This window comes from Microtus oregoni, unplaced genomic scaffold (genome assembly GCF_018167655.1).
Source record: "Microtus oregoni isolate MIOR12 unplaced genomic scaffold, Mior012 000012F_ref0000307, whole genome shotgun sequence".
Taxonomy (NCBI): domain Eukaryota; kingdom Metazoa; phylum Chordata; class Mammalia; order Rodentia; family Cricetidae; genus Microtus; species Microtus oregoni.
In genome coordinates, this window is record NW_024543071.1 from 53,126,623 (window position 1) to 53,148,673 (window position 22,051).

The 22,051-nt window shown below is 54.5% G+C and overlaps 1 protein-coding gene across 1 annotated transcript; it reads left to right on the top strand.

Moving 5' to 3' along the window:
• Nucleotides 1-599: 599 nt before the first annotated feature.
• Grk2 (G protein-coupled receptor kinase 2) lies at nucleotides 600-20,223 on the top strand. The gene is made up of 21 exons (XM_041661665.1): nucleotides 600-946; nucleotides 11,661-11,737; nucleotides 13,173-13,246; nucleotides 13,362-13,463; nucleotides 13,583-13,657; nucleotides 13,814-13,875; nucleotides 14,458-14,509; nucleotides 14,774-14,865; nucleotides 15,257-15,356; nucleotides 15,441-15,519; nucleotides 15,605-15,735; nucleotides 15,965-16,059; nucleotides 16,139-16,246; nucleotides 16,451-16,517; nucleotides 16,749-16,849; nucleotides 17,509-17,575; nucleotides 17,654-17,749; nucleotides 18,000-18,162; nucleotides 18,306-18,442; nucleotides 18,750-18,863; nucleotides 18,940-20,223. Exons 1-21 carry the CDS (start codon nucleotides 834-836, stop codon nucleotides 19,102-19,104), a joined length of 2,070 nt encoding a protein of 689 aa, XP_041517599.1. The 5' UTR covers nucleotides 600-833; the 3' UTR covers nucleotides 19,105-20,223.
• The last annotated feature ends 1,828 nt before the right edge of the window (nucleotides 20,224-22,051 follow it).

Genomic DNA, 22,051 nt, shown 5'->3' on the forward strand with positions numbered 1-22,051 from the left:
CATCAGAGTGTGGTTAGGTGGAGCACGCCTTTAATCTATCTCAACACTTGGGAGGCAGAGGCAGGCAGATCTCTGTGACTTAGTGTCCAGCCTGGTCTAAGTAGTGAGTTACAGGCCACCCAGAAAGACATGGCAACACTGTCTGAATTAAGAAAAACAACAACAAAATGCTCATAGTCAGGAGTGTGGCCCAAGGTCTGAGTCTGGAGCTCAGTTGAGAGTTTGAAATCAGGATTGTCACTCAAGGTCTGGGGGTCAGAGATGGATGTGATGGTGTGATCCTGAGAGAATGTTCTGAACTCTGAGTCTGGGGTCAAGGCCGGCGTCAGGATTCTGGAGTCAACGGCCTGGAGGGAGGGTGGACAGGATCCGAGTTTGTGAGCACGGCTTGGGGTCGTCCTGGAGTCCTTAGATGCAGCCTTGGACTGCCACCCGCGTCCCGGACCCCAGCGGCGCGGCCTCTAGGGGGCGCTGCCGCCCGCCTGCCCGTCGCCCGCCCGCCCGGCTCGGCCCCTCGGCGGCTCGCTGGCGCTGTGCGCGGCAGGCGGGGCCGGAGGCGGCGGCGGCAGCTCCGGGCGCGGGCGGGCGGGAGGGCGGGTGGTGGTGGTGGCGGCGGCGCCCCGACTGCAGTCCCGGCGGGAGCGGAGCGCGAGCCGGGCCGGGCCCGAGCCGGCGCCATGGGGCGGCGCCGCCTGTGAGCGGGCGACGAGCGGGGACCGGACGGGGCGGCGGCGGCGCCGAGGCCGACAAGCCGCGCGGGCCGGGCCGGGCCGAGCGAGCGGGAGCGGAGCGGAGCCTCGGGCGGCGGGAGGAACAGCGCCGCCGCCGCCAAGATGGCCGACCTGGAGGCGGTGCTGGCCGATGTGAGCTACCTGATGGCCATGGAGAAGAGCAAGGCCACGCCGGCCGCGCGCGCCAGCAAGAAGATCCTGCTTCCAGAGCCCAGGTGAGCCCGCCTGTGTCGGGCCCCACGCGCCGACCTGGGTACCATGCCCCGGGGACCCCTCTCCTGTCGCCCCAGGCCCTGGGGACCCCCGTATTCCGGGGACCCTGTGCTCTAGGGGCCGCACTATCCTGGCTGCCCCAGGCCCCGGGGATCCCCTGCCCCAAGCACCCCACGATCCCGGCTGCCCCAGGATTCGGGGACCCCCTACTCCGGGGACCTTCTGCCCCGGAGACCCACTATCCGGGCCGTCCCAGTACCCGGGGACTTTTCCTGTCCCGGCCGGCGCAGGCCCGGTGCCTGCGAGCCCAGAGCACCCCAACTCCAAGCTCCCCGCCGCGCTCCCCGGGCCGCACTGCCGCTTCCTGTATCTCACTGCGGGGCCTGGTCGCTGTCAGTCCCGGCTCTGCTGCAACCCTCTTTCCCACCCTGGGGGCTGGGCTCTGCCCTCCACCCTCTGTGTCCCCTTCCGGTTGGTTCCCTTCCCCAGGTCTGCCTCTGTTTACCCAGTCTGTTGCCCCTGCTCCCAGCACCCCTCTCTTTGGTGTTCCACAGCCCTGTTCACTCCTCTCAGAGTGATTAACAGCACTCTTGTGAGGTTTGTGGAGTGGGAGCACGAGTCGGAGACTTTTTTGCCTTCTCCTCTGGTGGTGTCACTGCCCTTGGCTTAGGTTTGAGAGTGCTCTTTGGGGACAGTGCATTGGTGTGTGTGCCATCCCCAGGGGCTGCGCTTGGGTGAGGCAAGTCCATTCTTCACCCTTTTCCTCACATGTGGTGCCTTGTGGGTACTCTTGACCAGGGGACATCCCATCCTACAGCAGCTGGACTGTGCTGCCGCCTCTCCGCAAGACAACTGATGTCATCACACCTGGTATCAAAGTTTAAACTGTTCAGGATGTGGGTGCAGAGTCGGGCAGGATGTGAGAGGTGTAACTGGGGTTTGTCCAGTGTATTGTGGCAGATAGACTTACCTTCCCATTTGAACTGCACAGAAGATCAGAGACTGAGTGAGACAGGTGTAGTGTTGTGCCCATAGGACAAGGTGTGTGTGTGTGTGTGTGTGTGTGTGTGTGTGTGTGTGTGTGTGTAGGGGCACATCTCACACTTGAATGCTTGAATGGCTTGTGCAGTATCACCCAGGTATTCCATGGTGGCTCCTGGCCTCCACGTTAGGTTTTCAGCTTCTCGTTGTATATTTTGTTCACTGCCCGGCCCTGAAAGGTGGCCTCGATGTCCTGCCCCTGGAAGAGCAGATGTGTCTACCCATCAGGGTGCCTTATGGTGGGTGGTAAGGCCAATCCCAGCAGCTTTTCATGCCAGCCCCTTTAGCAGCCAAGAACTGGACCTGACTTTACTGCCGTATTCTTATCACAGGACAGGACATGGGGCAAGTTCTTTTCCTATCTAGACCTTGATTTTTACACCTGTGAAATGTGGGCAATGTGAACTAGGCCTCTGGTGGCCCCAGGCGTTGGAGCATGGTGGGCAGCTTGCAGGGTTGCTGTTGTACAGCTCACCATGCCTCCCCCACCCCGCCAGTGGCTGCTCACTGGGTTTCGGATTGACTGAGAATCAAGCCCAGTAGAGGAAAAATTGGTCTGCGTTTTGAAGAGGCCGTTGGGCGCCCCTATTTTTCTGAGACATTTGCAATCAGATTTCTCAAAACAGGAACTAGACTGAATATCAGCCAGGGCTGTCTAGGGGCAGCAGTTAGGACGAAATGAGTTCAGAAATGACAAAACCTGAAGGGAAGAGAAGGGCGCGGCGTGCAGTTAGCATCTGGGGCACTGCCTAGCCCTCCTGGGCAGCCACAGCCAGGAGAGTCTTGTGCAAGTGTGAGGTCTACAAAGTTTGAGGTGGTGCCTTTTCTAGAACTCTCCATATTTGGATAATCTTTCCCCAGAATGCATTGCTCCCAAAGGGCCCCGCCTTGGGTCGCCTGTGCAGGTGTTTGAGAACCCTGATAAATGAGCTGTACCTCTTTCCCTTTACCCTTCGTTTAGTGGCAGTGGTGGTGTGATAGGAATAAGAATGGAGATCTTATTAATTCGTTATTTATTTTGACATCTGTTGTCTCAGTTGATCCAAAAACCAGCGTGTGAAGTTGGCAAGGCCATGCCTGCGTGGACTAGTTGCTCAACAGTACCAGGATGGGGTGAGAATCTGAGCAGAATGGAGGCAGGCTGTGAGTTTTGGGACCGATGACACCGTAGGCATTGGTACAGGGCACCAGAAGTAGCATGTTGTCGAACCAATTGCTCAGTCTGTGAATGGTGAGGAGCCTCTAACTCTAAACACTGGTGTGTGCAGGCCAGGGAGGGACCCTGAGCCAACCCGCAGTGGCCAAGGCCCTCGCCATGCAAACCTCCCATGCTGGAAAGCTTCTGTGACGCACACTGCACATTCTCGAGGCAGACCTCCCTTGCCCTTGAAGGTGGTTATGGTCTTGCCCATTTGCCCAGTATGTCTCAGTTTGCAAAGTGCCTTGTCTTCTCAGCCCTGGTATGCCGACCCAGCAGGTGGTATTTTCCTCAGTTACTGATCAAGGTCTTGAGGCGTGTCATACAAAAGGTCTGGGATTGGATCACAGATCTTTGGAGCCCTAGTCTTCCTGTTTGCTTTGTCTCCTCTACTCACTGATGTGTGGGGTGGGATGGGGGCACCCCTTGTCTTGAGAGCTGTGGGTCTAAGGTGGTGACCTGAAAGTAGCAGGGGCTTCTGACACCATCAGCTGTCACAGTATACAAGACCCAACCCCTTTGCCATTTCCTAAAATCGAGAAACAGGCTACCCTGGTGAGGCCACAAGCGCCAATCATATACAGAATCCTACTTCTCCACCATGAAGTCAGGGTTAGGAGAAGAAGCAGTGGGGTTCGTTCCTGTGCCAGTGTGCCAATGGGAGTTGTTCCTACTTTGGGGTGGGCCATCTTGGCAGCCTTCTCTGTGGCTGGTGCCCAGGGTTGTGGCTTGGCTGAGCTTGGCATCACAGCTCTTATTTCCCAGGGCTGGGGAATGGGAACTGTTGGGCATAGTGCCTCTGTAACTTGGCAAAGGCACCTCCCCTTCTGTCACCTAGAAGATATGGGGAAACAGACCTATTCTCCGACCTTCTACAGGAGGGGGTGCTGTATGGATAGAACATAGGGGTCCTGGCTCCTCACTCCTGCAATACTGGTTCACTTGGGCCCCAGGCACACTAATCCTGATTGGGCCTGCCTCAGTTTATCTGCTTTGGTAAAATCAGGAGGCTGGTCCTTCACCAGTGACCTCCCAGGGCTATGGGACTGTGGTCTGGGCCTCGCCCTGCAGAAGCTGTTACCTCTTTCCCAGCAGCTGCCGCAGTCTTATAATTATCATCATTTGCTTAATATGACCACTGAGGCCCTGTGTAATTAATCTCAGGGCTCCCGTCGAGGAGCCCTGCCTGGGCGGTCCCAGGAGATGTCCCTGCTCTCCCCAGTGACAGTAGCAGCCCCAGCAACTGTATGTGGGAGCTGGGTGCCTCTTGCAGCCTTCTGGTTCTCTGGGCTATTTCCTGGTCCCTCCCCCACCAAGAGCTTCCTCCGCTGCTGCCCGCCCCTTGCTTGTTTCCCCCGGCTCCTCAGACCCTGCTACTCTTCCTTCTCCGTTTCTTCGTTCCTGTTAACTCATTACGGCCAGGACTTCCTGCCTGGATTGGTGGGGGAAGGAGTGCTAAGAAGACTTTTGCTCTTCTTCCTCCCTCGACTTCTCCATCACCAGAGAAAGCCCATTGCTGCCAGCCTTTATCCCTTTCCAGAACATTCCACTCCAGTAGCAGGGACCCACCCCCTCCTGCCCCTGAAAACAAGATTATCTTTTCTGCAGTCTATCCCTGCGGGCCTTTGAAGCTGCTGCTGCTCCCTGGGAATGGCTCTCTGAGATGCCTTTTCCCATCTGTCCTCCTCTCTGGAGCAAGGCTCTCATGGATTTGCTATTAAGTTGCTCAGCTCTGCTTGCTTCTCCACTGTGCACTCAGTAAATGGATTTGAAGGGAGCATGAGCGTCATAGGTTGGGATCCGTGCACAGGAATCTGGGCTCTGTCAGCCTAGGAATGATTTGTCCTATTAATGCACAGTCCATGCTCGTAGTAAATCCTGGCTGACGTCAAGTGTAGGCACACACTCTACAGCAGCTTCTGTGCCCAGGTTGCTGTATAGGGAGCTGAGAGCCCTGGGGCCCCAGGGAGTTCCAGCTGCCTGCACATGGCTGTTGTTTTAAAGATGTTATGGAATAAACAACCGAAGCCAGGAGCATGTGATGGTTTTTGAGGAAAGCACAGCCTCCATTATACCTGCTGTTTCTCCCTGGGCCCCTTTTCTACTCCCCACTGGCTCCTAGAGCCATTTCCTCTTTGGGACAGTTACTCTTAGGTTATTTCAGGCCCACTTCAAACGAGATCCTAAGAGTAAGGCGTTTGGCAACTGCATTTTTCTGTAACGACATCTTGTCTCGCATCACTGCTTACTGAAAAGGGCGGTTTTGGTGATGTAGACGTGGGTGTTTGGTGGTAAAATGGGGGTCATTTCTCTGAGGGTGGAAGTTGCCCTAGAATTGGAATGGGGAACAACCCCCTTTCAGGACTGCAGAGCAAGGACCTCTAGAATTGTGGGTATTTTTTTTTTTTTTTTGGTGGTGGTGGTGGTGGCTTTTTTTTTTTTTTTTTTTTTTTCCCCGAGACAGGGTTTCTCTGTAGTTTTGGAGCCTGTCCTGGAACTAGCTCTTGTAGACCAGGCTGGCCTCGAACTCACAGAGATCCACCTGCCTCTGCCTCCCAAGTGCTGGGATTAAAGGCGTGCACTGCCACCACCCGGTTTAGAATTGTGTTTTCAGTGAACACTAACAGGATGTCTATGCCTCGTGTCATAGGCACATAGGCAGGGTGCCTGTTTATGTATTGTTGTGATGACTGGAGTGTCTTCCTGAACGTCCTGCAGGAGAACCTGGAAGTCTGGGGCTCACTAAACATTGCCATGGTCAACCACTGTTGTCCTTTATTGGCCAAGGGTTTGCCCAGACATGGTGGCCACAATTGGTCTTCCTTTTTTGGTAACGGCCCCATCCTTGAACATTGTCGGGCCCCAGGGAGAGTCATCAAGAAATATTAATAAGAAGCCCCAGGGATCTTCCTCCTGCTGTTGCCACCTCTCTGCCAGGTTTCCTGGAAAGGTTGCCAGGGAGTGCCTCAGCTGCAACCTCAGCTTGTTAACTGCCCCTACCTGAGTGTGGCAGTTCCCAGTGTGGCTGGCTGAGACCCACCAGCCTGGAGGCCCGTAGCCCCTGCACCAGATTCTTCGGTGGTACAGCATCGCTGTCATATAAACACCAGCACCATGGTGCCAGCCAAGACTTTTCCTTCCAGTCTGGCAGGCATATCCTAAAGCCCCTGGTGAGGTGGGAGGGAGGCATCAGGAAGAGGCTGGGTACTGCCCTGGTTCTAGAGACCCTCCTCCAGCATCCCCACGGAGGCTGACGGGAGGGTGGAGGAAGCCCTGTTGACACATTCCTCAAAGCCAGTTTGGATATTTCCTTTGTCACAGGCCTACTGTTGGCCCTATAGACTCCTCTTACTCTCGCAATGGGCATGTTTGCCCCAGACTCCTTCCTGTAGTCCCTCCCAGTCCACACAGCTAAGCTCCCTAACCTTGTGTGGGAGTCATCTGTGAGGGTCATGCCTGACGTGTTAGGCCACTATGCCAGAGTGTGGTACCTCTCTTACCAGAATTTCTGCTCAGACACCACTCCCTGCCTGCCTGCTGTCCTCTCACCTCAGCCACTGCTGAGAAGGGCACTGCCTTCTTCCTACCCCTCAAACTATCAAACTATGTGAGAGGTGCTAGGAATGGGGATGGGGCTAGGTGCATTTCACAACCTGATAGCCACCCTAGCATAAAGCATGTCAGGGCCTAGGTGCCCTCGATCCTTTGGCAGAACTTTGATGGGCTCTAGGGTGGAGTCAAGGGAGTGTTTACTCCACTCTCAGGGTCAGAGGAGCGCCAACAGCTCTGTTTGGTTCACCTCCTGCCAATGGCTCTGGCCCGTGCTCTGCCCCCAAGAGACTGCCTGGCTATATAGCCCCTTCCTCCAAGTACAGGACAGTGTGGACTCGTTATCTTAGCACAGGATCATGTTCTAGGAGTAGTGTAGGCAGGTAGGGGTTGTGGGGTGCCAGATAATAAAGCTTAGGGCAGCTATGTCCTAATGTCTAGGAGGGAAGATACAGGCTAACAATGGGGCAGAAATCCCCCCCCCCCAAGATCTTTCAGGCCTTCTGATATGTAGTACAGAAGTGACAGTTCCATTGCCTGGACGCTTTTGTTTTACAGAACAGGAAACCAGCAGAGAAGTCCGTAATTTCGCTGAGTGAGCATGGTGGCATAAGCTCAAGCACTCTGGAGGCTGAGGCAGGAAGATTGCTAGTTCAAGGCCAGTCTGGGCTACTAGCAGGACCCACATCAGAAAACGTACCTGCTTCTGCATACACATGGGTCATGTGACCACACATATGTACATATGCCAAAAAGTAAATAAAACAGCTTGTGACTTGACCTTCAGAGGAAGGTAGGAAGGGCTCTTTGGAACCTGGCCAGGATGCCCTTTCAGCTGCCAAGGAACAGAGGCTCCAGTGTCTCCCACCTGGGAGTAGTGATAAACTCACTGCCCTTCACTCTAGCTTGGGCTGACTTAGAACTTACTACATGCAGGCCTTAGCTTCCCAAGTGCTGGGCTTATGAGCAGCTGCCACCATGGCCAGCACTTTCTTTCTCTCTCTTTTTTTTTTTTTTGTTTTCAAGACAGGATTTCTCTGTGTTAACAGTCCTGTCTATCATGGAACTCGCTCATAGATCAGGCTGGCCTCGAACTCACAGAGATCTGCCTGCCTCTGCCTCCTGAGTGCTGGGATTAAAGGTGTGTGCCACCACCGCCCAGCGTACTTTTGATTTTCTTAATGACCCAGAGGGGAACTAGAGAGCCATGTGCCTCTGAATGGGCAGAGATGAAGATGCCACTCAGAACATGTCATGTCATATCTCTAGGCACTGCCAGCATCAGGGACCCAGTCAGGAGGCTGCTGCTGCCTCCCATGCAAGCCTACACTTGCTTGTTGGCCAGGAGTTTTGTCCAGTGACACCTTTTCTTTTCTTTTTTTAAATATTTATTTATTATGCATACAATATTCTGTCTGTGTGTACGTCTGCAGTCTAGAAGAGGTCACCAGACCTCATTACAGATGGTTGTGAGCCACCATGTGGTTGCCGGGAATTGAACTCAGGACCTCTGGAAGAGCAGGCAATGCTCTTAACCTCTGAGCCATCTCTCCAGCCCCCCAGTGACACCTTTTCTAACCTGCCAGCTTCCATAGCTTCCAACTCTGTGGGGCTAGACCGGAAACCCGAAAACTGCCACACTAGAGGGCCTTCCATTCAAGGACTCTGCTTGGGCCTGGCCTTACGTTCGGTTTGGGGAGAGTATTTATCTTATTTAGGAGGACTTTTCCTTTCTTTATAAGGAAGAAAATAAAGTACTTTGGTCTGGGAAGAATGCTATGGCCATGCCCAGGTGTAGCTTTTGATGGGAGGGACAGTCTTCAGCTGAGTTTCTGCTTTCTGCAGGCCCCAGGCCCAGTGAAAAAGCAGAAAGCCCTGCCCTGTTGGTACCCTGGCTGTCTAAGGCGGGGTCTCTTACAAGCGCTGTATCTCGCCTTTGTACACCCATATCAGCTGCTCTGGGCCGTATGACGAGAGATAGTGGTGGCAGCTCCCTGACCCGGGCTGAGCATGCCTTTAACCAAAATGGTCTGTTTTTCCAGTTCTCAGGAAGCCAGTATAGGGTTGGGAGGGTATCCCAGTGGTACCCAGGGCCCCCATTCCCGGTGCCCTGCCCAGCTCCTGATGAGGTATCCCCAACAGCTGGGATCTCTGTCATCAGCATCTTCCTGTCCATAAACCCCACCTGACCCTACCTGATCGTGTCCATCTGCCCCTCCACTACATGGAAGATGGATGTGCTGATATTTTCCCCCTTTATTGTTCAGATCCTGTCCTGTCTGTGAACCAGAATGTTCCAGAATGTAAAGATTAGGTGACAAGCAGAGCACCCAGGACTTGGGGTGGTGACAGTCTCACCCTCCTGGGCTATCTGCCAGGTGAGATCCAGGCACCCGGTTTTGCAGGTTTCTGAGCCCCATGTTCCTCTGCCCTCCTGCCAGGTTTTTCAGGAGTTGCCACTGCCTTGCAGGATCCGAGAGATGAGCCTGCTATTTGGAGGACTGCCTGGCCAGGCTTCCATCTGCAGGCAGAGCATGGGCGTGTCTGATTTACCTCCTTATTTAAGTTTTGTTTATTTGACATAGGGTCTCACACTATTGCCCAGGCTGGTCTCAAACTCACAGAGAACCTCCTGCCTCAGCCTACTGAGTGCTGGGATTTTGGGTGTGAACCACCCAGCTGGACTCCGAGTCTCACAGCTTTTTCTTCAAGCTCCTGTTGTTTGTGTCTGCTCTACCCTGAGTCCTTCTGAGTCTTTGAGGATGAGGAAGTGTTTTGATGGTGGTCCTCAAGAAGAGAGGTTGGACCAGGGCATCTGTAACCGTGGTGCCTCAGCCAGGTACCAGAGAATTATGGTCTTGCTGTAGCAGTGGGAACCAGCTCTGGCAACAGTGTGGGGGTCCCTGAGCTTGGGCAGGAGTTGTGGGCTGGAAATCCAGAGTCACCAAGGCCTGACCTGGTCATCGGAGCCCCACTTCTAGTTAGAGACAGCCTTTGGTGGAGCTGTGGTGTCTCCCAGTTGGCAAACCAGGGTGTCACAGTTTCAGGATTGGGCCCTGGCAGTTTTGCATAATTCACTATCTTGAGAGGACTTTCCTGAGGAAGGCCAACAAAGCTAGATCCTGGGAGGGCTGGGCCTTGAGTCTGGTGCCCTGGCACTGCTTTTTACAGTTCTGCTTTTGACCAGAGCTGTCATCTTTCCAAAAACTTTGAAGTCCACAGTGCAAGGTAGGACTGGCAGACACCCCTCTTACACCATAGCCCAGTAGCCTGTGCCACCTTCCCAGCCCCACTTCCTCCTCACCTTATCAGAGTGTCTACCCGGACTTCCTTAGTGACCCAGTGAGGTTCCTGCTCTATCTTGGATCTAGCCTCCTAAGGGCTATACCTTCAGACTACACCCTAGTTTTGAAATCCCTAGCACCGAGTTTTGTCCTCCCTTCATGAAGGTTTTTGTTTGTGTTTTTTGTTTTTTGGTGAGTGTGTGTGTGTGATTTTTTTTCAAGATAGGGTTTCTCAGTGTATCCTTAGTTGTCCTGGAACTCGCTCTGTAGACCAGACTGGCCTTGAACTCACTGAGATGCCTGCCTCTGCCTCCCAAGTGCTGGGATTAAAGGTGGGTGCCACCACCCAGCCAAGATTTATTTATTTATTTTTATGTAGATGAGTCCTCTATATACACCTTTATGCAAGAAGAGGGTATCAGATCCCACTAAAGATGGTTGCGAACCACCATGTAGTTACTGGGAATTGAACTCGGGTTCTCTGAAGAGTACCCAGTGCTCTTAACCACCAAGCCATCTCTCTAGCTCATGTAGTTTTTGTTGTACCTTCTTCCCTGACCTGTGGGCCTCTTGTTGCTGGGCCAATTTTTTCCTCACCTGTCTTAACACCCCACCCCCACCTGACCTGAGCTTCACCACCTGATGGCATCCTGTTTGCACTTCAGGAAGCCGGCAAAGGTCCACCATCTCCACACAGCATCTCCCCGCCACCCCGAGCTGATCTGACCACAAGCCCTACTGATATCACAGATGAGGGGTCTGTACCAGGGACACACCTGCCTAGAAGCAGGTGTAGGTTTCACACCATGAACAGTGCCTTGACTCTAGCTTGGGTGACTAGGCCAGCCTATGCTTGACCTGCCAGGGATTCTAGGGGAGGCAGTGCCTGACATGGAGAGCTGGACCGCGGCTGTGAATCCTCAGCAGCCATAGTCTCCTGGGCAGAATCTGCTGGGCTTCACATGTCCGCCAGCCCCTGGCTTCTCATGTGCCCTCAGTTGGGCAGCTATGTGTTCTCTGAAGAGCTAGGCTAGTGGAGGTCAAATGTGAGCAGAGCTGGCTGTTGGGGCAGCTTGGCAGGTCTGGCACACCTGTGACCCTGAAGAAAAAGGTAGAGACAACAAGGAGTCCCAAAGTATCAGTGAGACGTCCCTAGGCTGCACAGTGTTGCAGTGAGATCAACAGGATGGAGATGGTGACTTACCTGAACAGAATGAGTGACCAGGCCAGCTGGGGGTCCGGGAGCTCCCTGGGGGGCTTGAAGACACTGAATTGAAGGATGGTTCCCTTCAAGCCGGACATGGTGGCACTTACCTGTAATTCTACCACTGGAGAGGCTGAAACAGGGGCCTCTGTGGGCCCAAGGCCAGCCTGGGCTATATAGTGTGATTCTACCTTTTAAAAAAAAGGCCTCAGAGAAGATGGCTCAGTGGTCAGTGGGTAAAAGGTGTTGCTGCCATGCCTGGCAACTCCCATGCCTTCTTCTCTGACCTCTACACAGGCTGCTGTGTGTGCGCCCCTCACATGCACAATAAATAAAGCTTTTGTTTTTTAAAATGAGTAGTTCCTTGATCCAGGCTTCTGGGCAGGGCCTGTAGCCCCAGGTCTCTGTGGGCCCTGCTTACTGTGCCCCTTTGCCTGCAGTATCCGCAGCGTCATGCAGAAGTACCTAGAGGACCGAGGAGAGGTGACCTTTGAAAAGATCTTCTCACAGAAGTTAGGTAAGTGCAGCCACCTCTCCAAGCCTGAGGTCTCTCCAAGAAGACTCCAGGGTGACTTCCTGTCACCCAGTCACATGCCCCTGTCCCAGGAGGTTCCCCCATCTATTTACCCCTCCCCCCAGTAAAGAGTGATGACCCTTTGTGCCTCCCAGCCCCTGGCTTCTGCCCAGGGAGCCCTGTGGTGGGGGTGGGGGCCCATCAGTCTTCCCCAGGCGCCAGGGAAGTTCCTCCTTTGGGTTTTTTGTTTTTGAGAGTTGCAGCTTCCCCTTGGCGCAGCCACAGCTGCTCTGAGCCGTTGGTGGAACTGACAGGAAGAGGCGGGGCCCTTCCTGTGGTGCCTGTAGAGCTGTGGTTGGCCCCGCCCCCACCCGAGCCACTCTCCCACCCCCCTCTAGTCCCTAAGTGAGCAACCTGCCTTGGAGCTGGTCCTTCCATCCTTCCTCTTGTGTGTGGTGTATACCCTCGTCTTTGAAGTATGCTGCCCACCCCATGTCCCAGCCCAGGGAAAGCTTGGGGTCCTATCCCAGGAAGCCTCTAGTCACACAGGGCACAGAGTTGGGCTTTCTGAAGCTGGGATCTCAGTGTGGAACTGAGGGTGGCCTGGAAGGATCAGGCATTGGGGGTCAGTCTCCTGCTGTTCAAATCTGATTAATGGAACCCTGAGCCCAGTTGCCCATGCAGACAGGGTAGACCTGAGTCATTGATGTCAGCAAGCGCACTTTGCAGTCCACACCTCTCCTCATAGCCTTGTTCACAAGTCCTCATTAAAAGATCAGGTTAACCGTAGGAGAAAAGATGGCTGTAGGTACTAGCAGAGACACCTGGGATTAGAGGCCATTAACAATACTAGGCGACCAATGCGCTTTAAAGGAACATAGAAAGTCACCCAGCACAATTCAGGCATCCCAGTGGTGAGGTGGTGGTGCATATCTTTAATCCCAGCACTCTGGAGGCAGGAGGATCTCTGAGTTCAAGGCCAGCCTGGGCTATGGAGAGGGTTACAGGACAGCCAAGGCTGCACTAAGAAACCCTATCTTGGAAAACAAACAGAAGAAGAGCCTCCCTATATCTCCATAGCCCATAGTAGGCAGTACCACCAGCGCTGGGGGTGGGGGTATCTGTCAGGGCAGGGCGTGAGATGCAGAGCCAGCACACCCCGCTCCTCTTAACTTGCCACAGTACCCGTGTTTTCCAGTCATCATCTCCAAGGCAGATTCTGGGGATAGTACAGAAATACAGTGTCCCTAACCTGGAATCTGGGACTCCAGTCTGGTGACAGCCTCAGTGCTCAGATTGCTTATACTCTTCCTGAGTGAGGTACAGCCCATCTCTCCTGCTGCCTTTGTTAGTTCTGTCTAGGAATGCCCATGGTGATGAGAAGGCCCTTAGAGGAGGGTGTGCATGGCTCAGCATGACCAGGCCTGATTGCTTTCAGGGTACCTGCTTTTCCGAGACTTCTGCCTGAACCACCTGGAAGAGGCCAAACCCTTGGTGGAGTTCTATGAAGAGGTATGACATCAAGGTCTGCTGAGAGAGGTGCTTGGGTACCTTCGCTGAGTCTGTGAGGCACTTGGGATCTAGCCCCGTTCCCTGGCCACAGACCATCTATGGCTGTGCCTTCCAGATCAAGAAATATGAGAAGCTGGAGACAGAGGAGGAGCGTGTGGTCCGTAGCCGGGAGATCTTTGACTCCTACATCATGAAAGAACTGCTGGCCTGCTCACATGTGAGTGTCCTAGTCAGCTGCTCTTGGGTGCCAGCTCATATGCTGTCCCCCAGCAACCTGGGGTTGGAAGGGAAGAAAGGGCCTTGTATGGGATGCACAGCCGCCTCTGTCCTCTCCAGCCCTTTTCAAAGAATGCTACCGAGCATGTCCAGGGCCACCTGGTGAAGAAGCAGGTGCCTCCAGATCTCTTCCAGGTATGTGCTAGGCTCCTTTTCTCATGGCCCCACCCTCCCCAGGTGAGGTCCTCCTGCCTTAGACAGCTGGGGTCCTGAAGCCTGGGGCTGGATGCAGAACTGGGGTCACCAGGGGCTAATAGATTTGGTCACCAACTCCCAGCTCCCTCTCCACAGCCATACATTGAGGAGATTTGTCAGAACCTCCGAGGGGATGTGTTCCAGAAGTTCATTGAGAGGTGAGTAGGGGAGGAGAGAGAGAAGAGGGTCTGAGCAGGACAGCGGCAGCTGCTCTGGCTCTGCACTGGCAGGTGCCAGGTCTGTTCGTACTCCATCAAAGGAGCTCGTGGGCGGTCACACAGATTCTTTGTCCTCTTCTCTCACCCTCTTTCTGGAATCACCTTGCTGGTCTCCCTGTTCTGTGGAGTGTCGGGGTCTAGGCAGGGCTAGGCCTGAAATACACACTGCCTTTTGTGGCTCGAACCTCCAGAGCCTAGGCAGAATGCTAGGAGCAACATTTGCAGTCATGGCTACCTAGCCATAGAAGGGGTGGGGGTAGCTGAGAGGGTGAGTTCACTGGAAATGAGCTTTTGTGTGAGGAGTTGCTATGCCCTGGTGGAGGTCTGACTGGAGGCTATCTCTCTGATCCCAGTAGGCCGCCATGGCTCAGCTAGTGAGGGTGTGTGGCCTGAGCTGACCACAGGCTCAGGGTGTCTCCATGTCCTCTTGCCAGGGCTCTGGGAGGGCAGGGGGTGGGACAGGCTCTAATGGCCTCTCAATACCTTGAAGTTTGCCTAAGTGTGTATCCCCTTCTTTCCCAGTGACAAGTTCACACGGTTTTGCCAGTGGAAAAATGTAGAGCTCAACATCCACGTGAGTAGGCCGAGGGTGCTGGCATGCCAGGGGACCGTGGGGAAATGCAGTGGCCAGGGCTCTGCCATCAGCCTCACCATGGTGGCTCTTGGCGGGAGGGGGCCAATGCTAGAATCCCAGTGGGGGCAGCTGGAGAAAGATATGTGGCCAGATCTCAAGAGTAGGGAATCCTAGAGCCAGGGCCTGTCCCTGATGCCCAAATACCTCTGCTGTGGTGCTGGGCCCAGGAGGCCTGCAGTGACTTCAGCTGTTGCCACCCTGCAGCTGACCATGAACGACTTCAGTGTGCATCGCATCATCGGGCGTGGGGGCTTCGGTGAGGTCTATGGATGCCGGAAAGCAGACACAGGCAAGATGTGAGCACCCTGATCAGTTGGCACTGGGTGGGGTGCCTGAGGGAGGAGTCAGGCTGCTAGAGGTACCATGAGGGACTGGGACCTTCTAGGGAAGAGCTGTTACGGGGATCAGTGTCACAAGCTTACTGTCCCTGAATGCTGAATGTTCAGTCTCTGCCTAGAACCATACCTTATCCCCTGCTGCCACCGTCCCTCCTTCCTGTCTTCCTTTGGCTATTCTGTCTCCTTCAGGCTCCTCAGAGACTAATTTGCCAGCACCTTTTGCCCTCTAAAGCATTGGCTGTGTCACGTGTTTGTCCTGCATCTGGTCTTCATCAGCAGCCTGCTGAGGCAGCCTGGGGCTCTGCCCTGCAGGGCGTGCTGACACAGCTGACCTCCTACTCCATCATAGGTATGCCATGAAGTGTCTGGACAAGAAACGCATCAAGATGAAGCAGGGAGAGACCCTGGCTCTGAACGAGCGGATCATGCTTTCCCTCGTCAGCACCGGGGTGAGCTGGGAGGCCGAGCGGGCCCCCATAGTGACCTCTGACCAAGCCTCAGCTGGCCTTTGCTCACCTTCCCCTCCCTCCTAGGACTGCCCCTTCATCGTGTGCATGTCGTATGCATTCCACACACCAGACAAGCTCAGCTTCATCCTGGATCTCATGAACGGTGAGCCCAGGACCAGCCCTAGGGGGTGGACCTAGGGCTGGACCTGGGCAGGAAGCTGAGTCTCACCTGGAGGGCTGCCCCTCAGGTGGGGACCTACACTACCACCTGTCTCAGCATGGAGTCTTCTCCGAGGCCGACATGCGCTTCTACGCGGCTGAGATCATCTTGGGTCTTGAACACATGCACAATCGTTTTGTAGTCTACAGGGACCTAAAGGTAAGGGGCTGCCGCCACCCATCCTTCCCTCTAGGTCTGTGACAAAGTTAGCTTGTCTCCTTGCCTTGCCCTCCTCCCTCCCTGCCTGAACCACTTTCTGAGTTCACTCGTGATTGGGGAAGGGAGTGGCGTGTCCTACCTGGAGCCTTTCCCAGAAACCTGTAGTTCCCTCCAGTGAAGGCCCAAGCTGGCCTCCTGGCCGAGCAGCTCACTGGGCTTTCCTTCACAGCCAGCCAACATTCTCCTGGACGAGCATGGCCATGTGAGAATCTCGGACTTGGGCCTCGCCTGTGACTTCTCCAAGAAGAAGCCCCATGCCAGTGTGTGAGTGCCCAAACCATTCCTTCCCTTCCCTTCCCTTCCCGAACCTCCTCCCCTTCGCTTACAACCTATGCTCCCACAGGGGCACGCACGGGTACATGGCCCCCGAAGTCCTGCAGAAGGGTGTGGCCTATGACAGCAGTGCCGACTGGTTCTCCCTGGGTTGCATGCTTTTCAAGTTGTTGCGGGGGTGAGTAGGCTATCCCAGGTGGGCAAGTAGGGTGAGGCCCTGAGACCCTGTTCACCAGTCCAGATAGGAAGCAGGGAGGGGAGCCCTCCGTGGCCTGGGTATGAGGGGTGGAGCCCCCCTCACTTCTCACAAACCTCCTTCATGTAATCTATCCCAGTTTTCCCATTCTTGTTCTTTGACGTTGGTCTTTGACCTCTTGTCCAGACACAGCCCCTTTCGGCAGCACAAGACCAAAGACAAGCATGAGATTGACCGCATGACATTGACAATGGTGAGTGTGGGTAGCTGGTAAGGGCCACAGTGGTGCCAGCACAGCTCCTGAGCCAGTGATCCTTCCCTAACCCTGGAGCCCCTGGCCTCCTTTGTGCTGCCAAAGCTCACACTTGCTGGGGACCAGCAGGAGGCTGGGCCTTACCTCCTCCTGCTGCTGGCTTCTACCCCTCCCCCAGAGCCAAGGGCTCTTCCTGGGCTCCTGTTGACATCCTCCTTTTCCTCCTGGAAGGCTGTTGAGCTGCCTGACTCCTTCTCCCCTGAACTCCGATCCCTGCTAGAAGGTTTGCTGCAGAGGGATGTCAATCGGCGGCTAGGCTGTCTGGGCCGTGGGTGAGTGTCATGCTGTAGGCTGCTGGGCCTCTGGCTATACCCCCCCTTAGAACAGTGGTTGTGTTTCCTCCTTTGAACTCCTCCATGGTCTCAACCTTGTGAAGTGCTCACAAGGGAGGTCATGGCCCACACTATCCAGTATCCTCAACGTGGCAGGGCTGGCTGGGTGTGTCACTTTTGGAGCCAACTGAGAAACAGCTTTCAGAAGGCCCAGGAGAGTCTTTGTAGTGAGGTGATGATAACCATAATTATAATAGTTATTTGTTTTGTTTTTGAATGAGGTGGGGCTTATTTTTCAAGATGAGGCCTCAAGTAGCTTAGACTCCCCTTACTCTGTAGCTGAAGCTGGCCTTGAACTCCTCATCTTCCTGCTTCCACTTCCTAAGTGCTGAGATTAGAGGTGTGTGGTACCACACCCAGCTTAAGAGCAGCTTTTTACGTCTGCTGAGATATTGGTTAATTGCCAGGCAAAGTGGTGCTAGTACCCACACCAGCCCAGGATGTGGGAACTATGTCTCCCATTTCAAGATGAACTAACGGGCTAAGAGTTATGGAACTCACTTAAGATCTGAGTCAAGCCTGAGCTAATGACCTCACAGTCTGGACCTAGCCCAGCTTGTGAGGTGCAGAGCCCAGGTGACAGGTATATCTCTCCACAGGGCTCAGGAGGTAAAAGAAAGCCCCTTTTTCCGCTCACTGGACTGGCAGATGGTCTTTTTACAGAAGGTAAGAGCCTTTCCAGGGTAAGGATGGGGAACCCATGGCCTCCCACCCCAGCTGATGCCCAACCCTTGCTCTTCGCAGTACCCACCCCCACTGATCCCCCCACGTGGGGAGGTGAATGCAGCTGATGCTTTTGACATTGGCTCCTTTGATGAAGAGGACACAAAAGGAATCAAGGTACTGCACCATGCCCGGCCCTGAACCCTGAGCCTGGCCTGCTCTGGGTGGCCCTTGCCCCTCCTCGGTCCTTATGAGACACTGTGGCAGCCCTGTGGGCTGTGGGCCATACTTCCTCATCCCCCAACCTCCCTGGGGACAGTGGTCACATGAGGCATCCCTGACTTAGGGTCCTATGCAGGCCTGTGACTAACAATATCCTGGCATCCTTTGTCTACCCACGTTTCCCTGCCATGTCCACCTGGTGAAGTTACTGGACAGTGACCAGGAACTGTACCGCAACTTCCCTCTCACCATCTCGGAGCGGTGGCAGCAGGAGGTGGCAGAGACTGTTTTTGACACCATCAATACTGAAACAGATCGGCTGGAGGCACGAAAGAAAGCCAAAAACAAGCAGCTGGGCCATGAGGAGGGTGAGGACTCCTGACCATGGGGCACACCAGGCCTGTTGCACATTGTAGAAATGAGAAGTGGGCTCTGCTAAGAAACTGACCAAGACCACAGCTAGAAAGGGGGTGGGGTGGGATGCTGAGCCTACATCCCATCTCTTGTGCAGACTATGCCCTGGGTAAGGACTGCATCATGCATGGCTACATGTCCAAGATGGGCAATCCCTTCCTGACCCAGTGGCAGCGGCGGTACTTCTACCTGTTCCCCAACCGACTTGAATGGCGGGGTGAAGGCGAGGCTCCGGTAAGAAGGGGGCACTGATGAGGGCACAGGGCAGATTCCAGGGCCTTTCTTTTTTTTCTTTCTCTCTCTCTCTCTCTCTCTCTCTCTCTCTCTTTCTCTCTCTCTTTCTCTTTCTCTTTTGAGACAGGGTTTCTCTGTGCAGTAGCTCTAGCTGCCTAGCTATCCTGGAACTAGACCAGGCTGGTCTTGAACTCACAGAGATCCTCCTGCCTCTGCTTCCTAAGTGCTGGATTCAAGGCGTGCACCACAACCGCCGGGCCCCCCAGGGCCTTTCTTCACAGCCTATTCTGCCCCTCCCATCCTGCAGCAGAGCCTCCTGACCATGGAAGAGATCCAGTCGGTGGAAGAGACACAGATCAAGGAGCGCAAGTGTCTCCTGCTGAAGATCCGCGGTGGCAAGCAGTTTGTCCTGCAGTGTGACGTAAGTGGGGCCTGGTGCGGGTGCAGGTGGGTGGGTGCCTGGCTGGCAGAGGCTGATGGAGCCTGAACATGCACAGAGTGATCCTGAGCTGGTGCAGTGGAAAAAAGAGCTGCGTGATGCCTACCGCGAGGCGCAGCAGCTGGTGCAGCGAGTGCCCAAGATGAAGAACAAGCCACGCTCACCTGTGGTGGAACTGAGCAAAGTGCCACTGATCCAGCGTGGCAGTGCCAACGGCCTCTGACCCACCTATCTGCTGCCCGCCTGCCCACCCGCCTTTTATAAACCTCTAATTTATTTTGTCGAATTTTTATTATTTGTTTTCCCGCAAAGCGGAAAAGGTTTTATTTTGTAATTATTGTGATTTCCTGTGGCCCCAGCCTGGCCCAGCCCCCAGGGAGGGGTCCGCTTGCCTCGGCTCCTGCTGCCACCAACCCAGCCACTGCCTAATACCCCTCCCTGACTCCTCTCCTCCCCCCTCCCCTGGGTCCTCGCTCCCAGTGTCTTCCTGTAGGGAAGAGGAGCAACCCTCAGCAGCCCTCTTGCACCTCCACGGGGTGAAGCCACACTCGGTAGTGGGCCACTTCAGGCTCTGTGGGCTGTGCTCAGCCTGTGGCACCACTGGGTGGCCCAGCATCCCCATCCTAGGAAGGAAGGTGCAACATAGGGATTCTACTTGAACTTTCCAATCACAGCGCACATGCCACAGAGGGACAGACCCCCTGCTGTTCTGCCCTCTCGCCACTGGTGACAGAAGGCCCTTGTCTCCCCAGACCTGGAGGTCTCCACATGACTGGCTTCTAGGTCCTTGTTCAGGAAAAGCCTCTGTGTCACTACTGCCCCTTCTCCCCTTCCATGGACACTAGGGCTGGGTCAGAAGGCTGGCATTGGCAGTGGCTGCTGCTGGCCTCTGTGCAAGTCCCCTCTTCTTCCCATTGCGTGCCCGGACTCAGGAGCACAGAAAAGGCAATTGTGGATTGGGCCACACTGGCCTAGCTTGAACCTAGGTCACCTGCCCAGGACCACAGTGGGACATCTTGGGCAGGTGGGTGGCACAGCATAGGAGCCCAGCTGGGGCCAGTCCTCCTTGTCCTGGCTGATCAGTGTGTCCCCACCCACACTGTCCAGCCCCCTAGCCCACGTCCTGTCAGTGCCACCGCCCACAGGTGCCACCTTGCCCATCGCATGCCCCCTTGTACCAGTCGCGCAGCCGTGTGTGGTGTCGCGCCCTCTCCCCTGGGGCTGGGTCAGCGCACCTCCCCCTCTTGTCTACTCACTCCCGGGGCGTTTCTTTGCCGATTTTTGAATGTGATTTTAAAGAGTGGAAATGAGACTATGCGTTTTTATAAAAAATGGTGCCTGATTCCTCGCTGTCTGGTTCTTTGTGCTGGTGATCACTTTTCAGTCCCTTCTGTCTGGGGCCTGAGAGGGGAGGAACTTAGTAACCCATCCTTCCCTCTCTGGAGGAGTGGGTTCTTCTGCCCACCTCCCAAGTAAGCAGGAATGGTCCATGGTCCACGACAGCTGTCATGTTTGGAATGGCTGGGGACATACTGACCTTATCAAGTTCCCCTACATGTCAACCTCCCATTCCCTCTCAGCTTATGTGTTTCTTATCCACACTGGCTGTGTCTGCCATTGGCCTCACTGTGCAACCTTTACTGGGGTCACTGGGCTTGAGCGGTACCCCAACTTCAAGCTATCTCCTAAGAATGAACTTCTTTTTCCTGTTTCCTTGCTCCAGCTCTTTGGAGCTGGTGACAGAACATGTAAGCACCATTGCCTGCCCTGTCCAGTGTAGGGTGGGGTGCACAGAGGAGGAGATAGTTCTAGGGAAGATACTGTGTGGTTTTGGGTTATGGCATTTGAGGTAGGCCTCCAGCATCAGAGTGGTCATTGGTGGAGATGTTTCTAAGACCAGAAAAGGTCAGGCACTTATGAGTGTCTCAGTCAGCAAACACAAAGGAAGGAACCAGGCATTGGGGCCCTGAAAGGCCAGCACAGACCCAGAATATTCAGTGACTGCAGCCTGGATATATGAACAGACTGAGGGGCTAAGGTTGCTTAGCTCCTGGTGGTTAGCAGAGGCTAGTCTCAAACTCACTATATAGCCAAGGATGGTCTTGAACTCCTCATCCTTCTGCCTCCACTTCCCAAGTACTGGGATTACAAGTGTCTGCTCCCAGTAATGTCTGGCTAGTTCTCAAGTTTCAGGCAGGCTGAGTTCATGAGAACTGATCTGGTCACTGCGAGAAGTAAAGCGACAGGGTCAGCGCTCTTGTCCAGGGAAGATGGTCTTGTAATGCTGATGATAGTGAAGGGAGAAGGGAAAGAGGCCAGAGAGGAGAAAATCCTGAGCAGGGCAGTAGGCAGGCCAAGCGTAGGGATGAGAAGTAGGTGATCAGACCTGGAGTGTATTATGAAGGCCATGATGTTATTCAGGAGGTAAGGTAGAGCTGGGCATGGTGGCACACACGTTTGATCCTAGCACTTAGGAGGCAGAGGCAGGTGAATGTAGGGGTTTGAGACCCGTCTGGTCTATATAGTGAGTTCCAGCCAGCCTAAGCTGCGTAATGAGACCGTCTCAAAACACAAACAGGCAGTAGTGGCACACAGAGGCCGGTGGATCTCTGTGAGTTGAAGGCCAGCGTGGTCTAGGAGAGAGTTCCAGGACAGCCAGGGCTACAACACAGAGAAACCCTGTCTCAAAAACACAACCAAACAACAAATCAAACAAAAAACCCAACAATGACGAAAAAGAGGTAAGATAGGCCAGAGCATAGCTGGCCTGGGAGGAAGAAAATAAAGCGTTGTTGGGATTTGGCTTTTGACACCCTACTGGGGCAACATAGAGTACCTATGACCAGAGATGTTCTGGAGTGGCATCATGGCAGGAGAATGGAACAAACTCTCAGCCAGGAGAGGTCCACATGGCTGTCAGAGAAGTAAGAGCTGATGGAGAAATCCTCAACACAGCAATTCCAGGGTTAGGGTGGAGAGGACATGGGGACAGGACAGTCTCAGAGGCCAAGAGAAGCCTTTGAGCTCCTGCCTAAGACCAGACATCACAGATGTCTGCACCACACAAGGTAAGTAGCAGAGATTCCAGAGAGCTATAAGTCACCTGACCACAAGGAGAAAGGGGGTAAAGGTGACAGTTGGGCCGTAGAAATGATGACATCCTAGGGCAG

Bases quoted from the DNA above. Each gene is read 5' to 3' on its own strand.
- Grk2 (XM_041661665.1), top strand. From the start codon at position 834: ATGGCCGACCTGGAGGCGGTGCTGGCCGATGTGAGCTACCTGATGGCC. The intron at 11,738-13,172 runs GTAAGTGCAGCC...GATTGCTTTCAG, and splicing joins GATCTTCTCACAGAAGTTAG to GGTACCTGCTTTTCCGAGAC. The intron at 13,464-13,582 runs GTGAGTGTCCTA...TGTCCTCTCCAG, and splicing joins AACTGCTGGCCTGCTCACAT to CCCTTTTCAAAGAATGCTAC.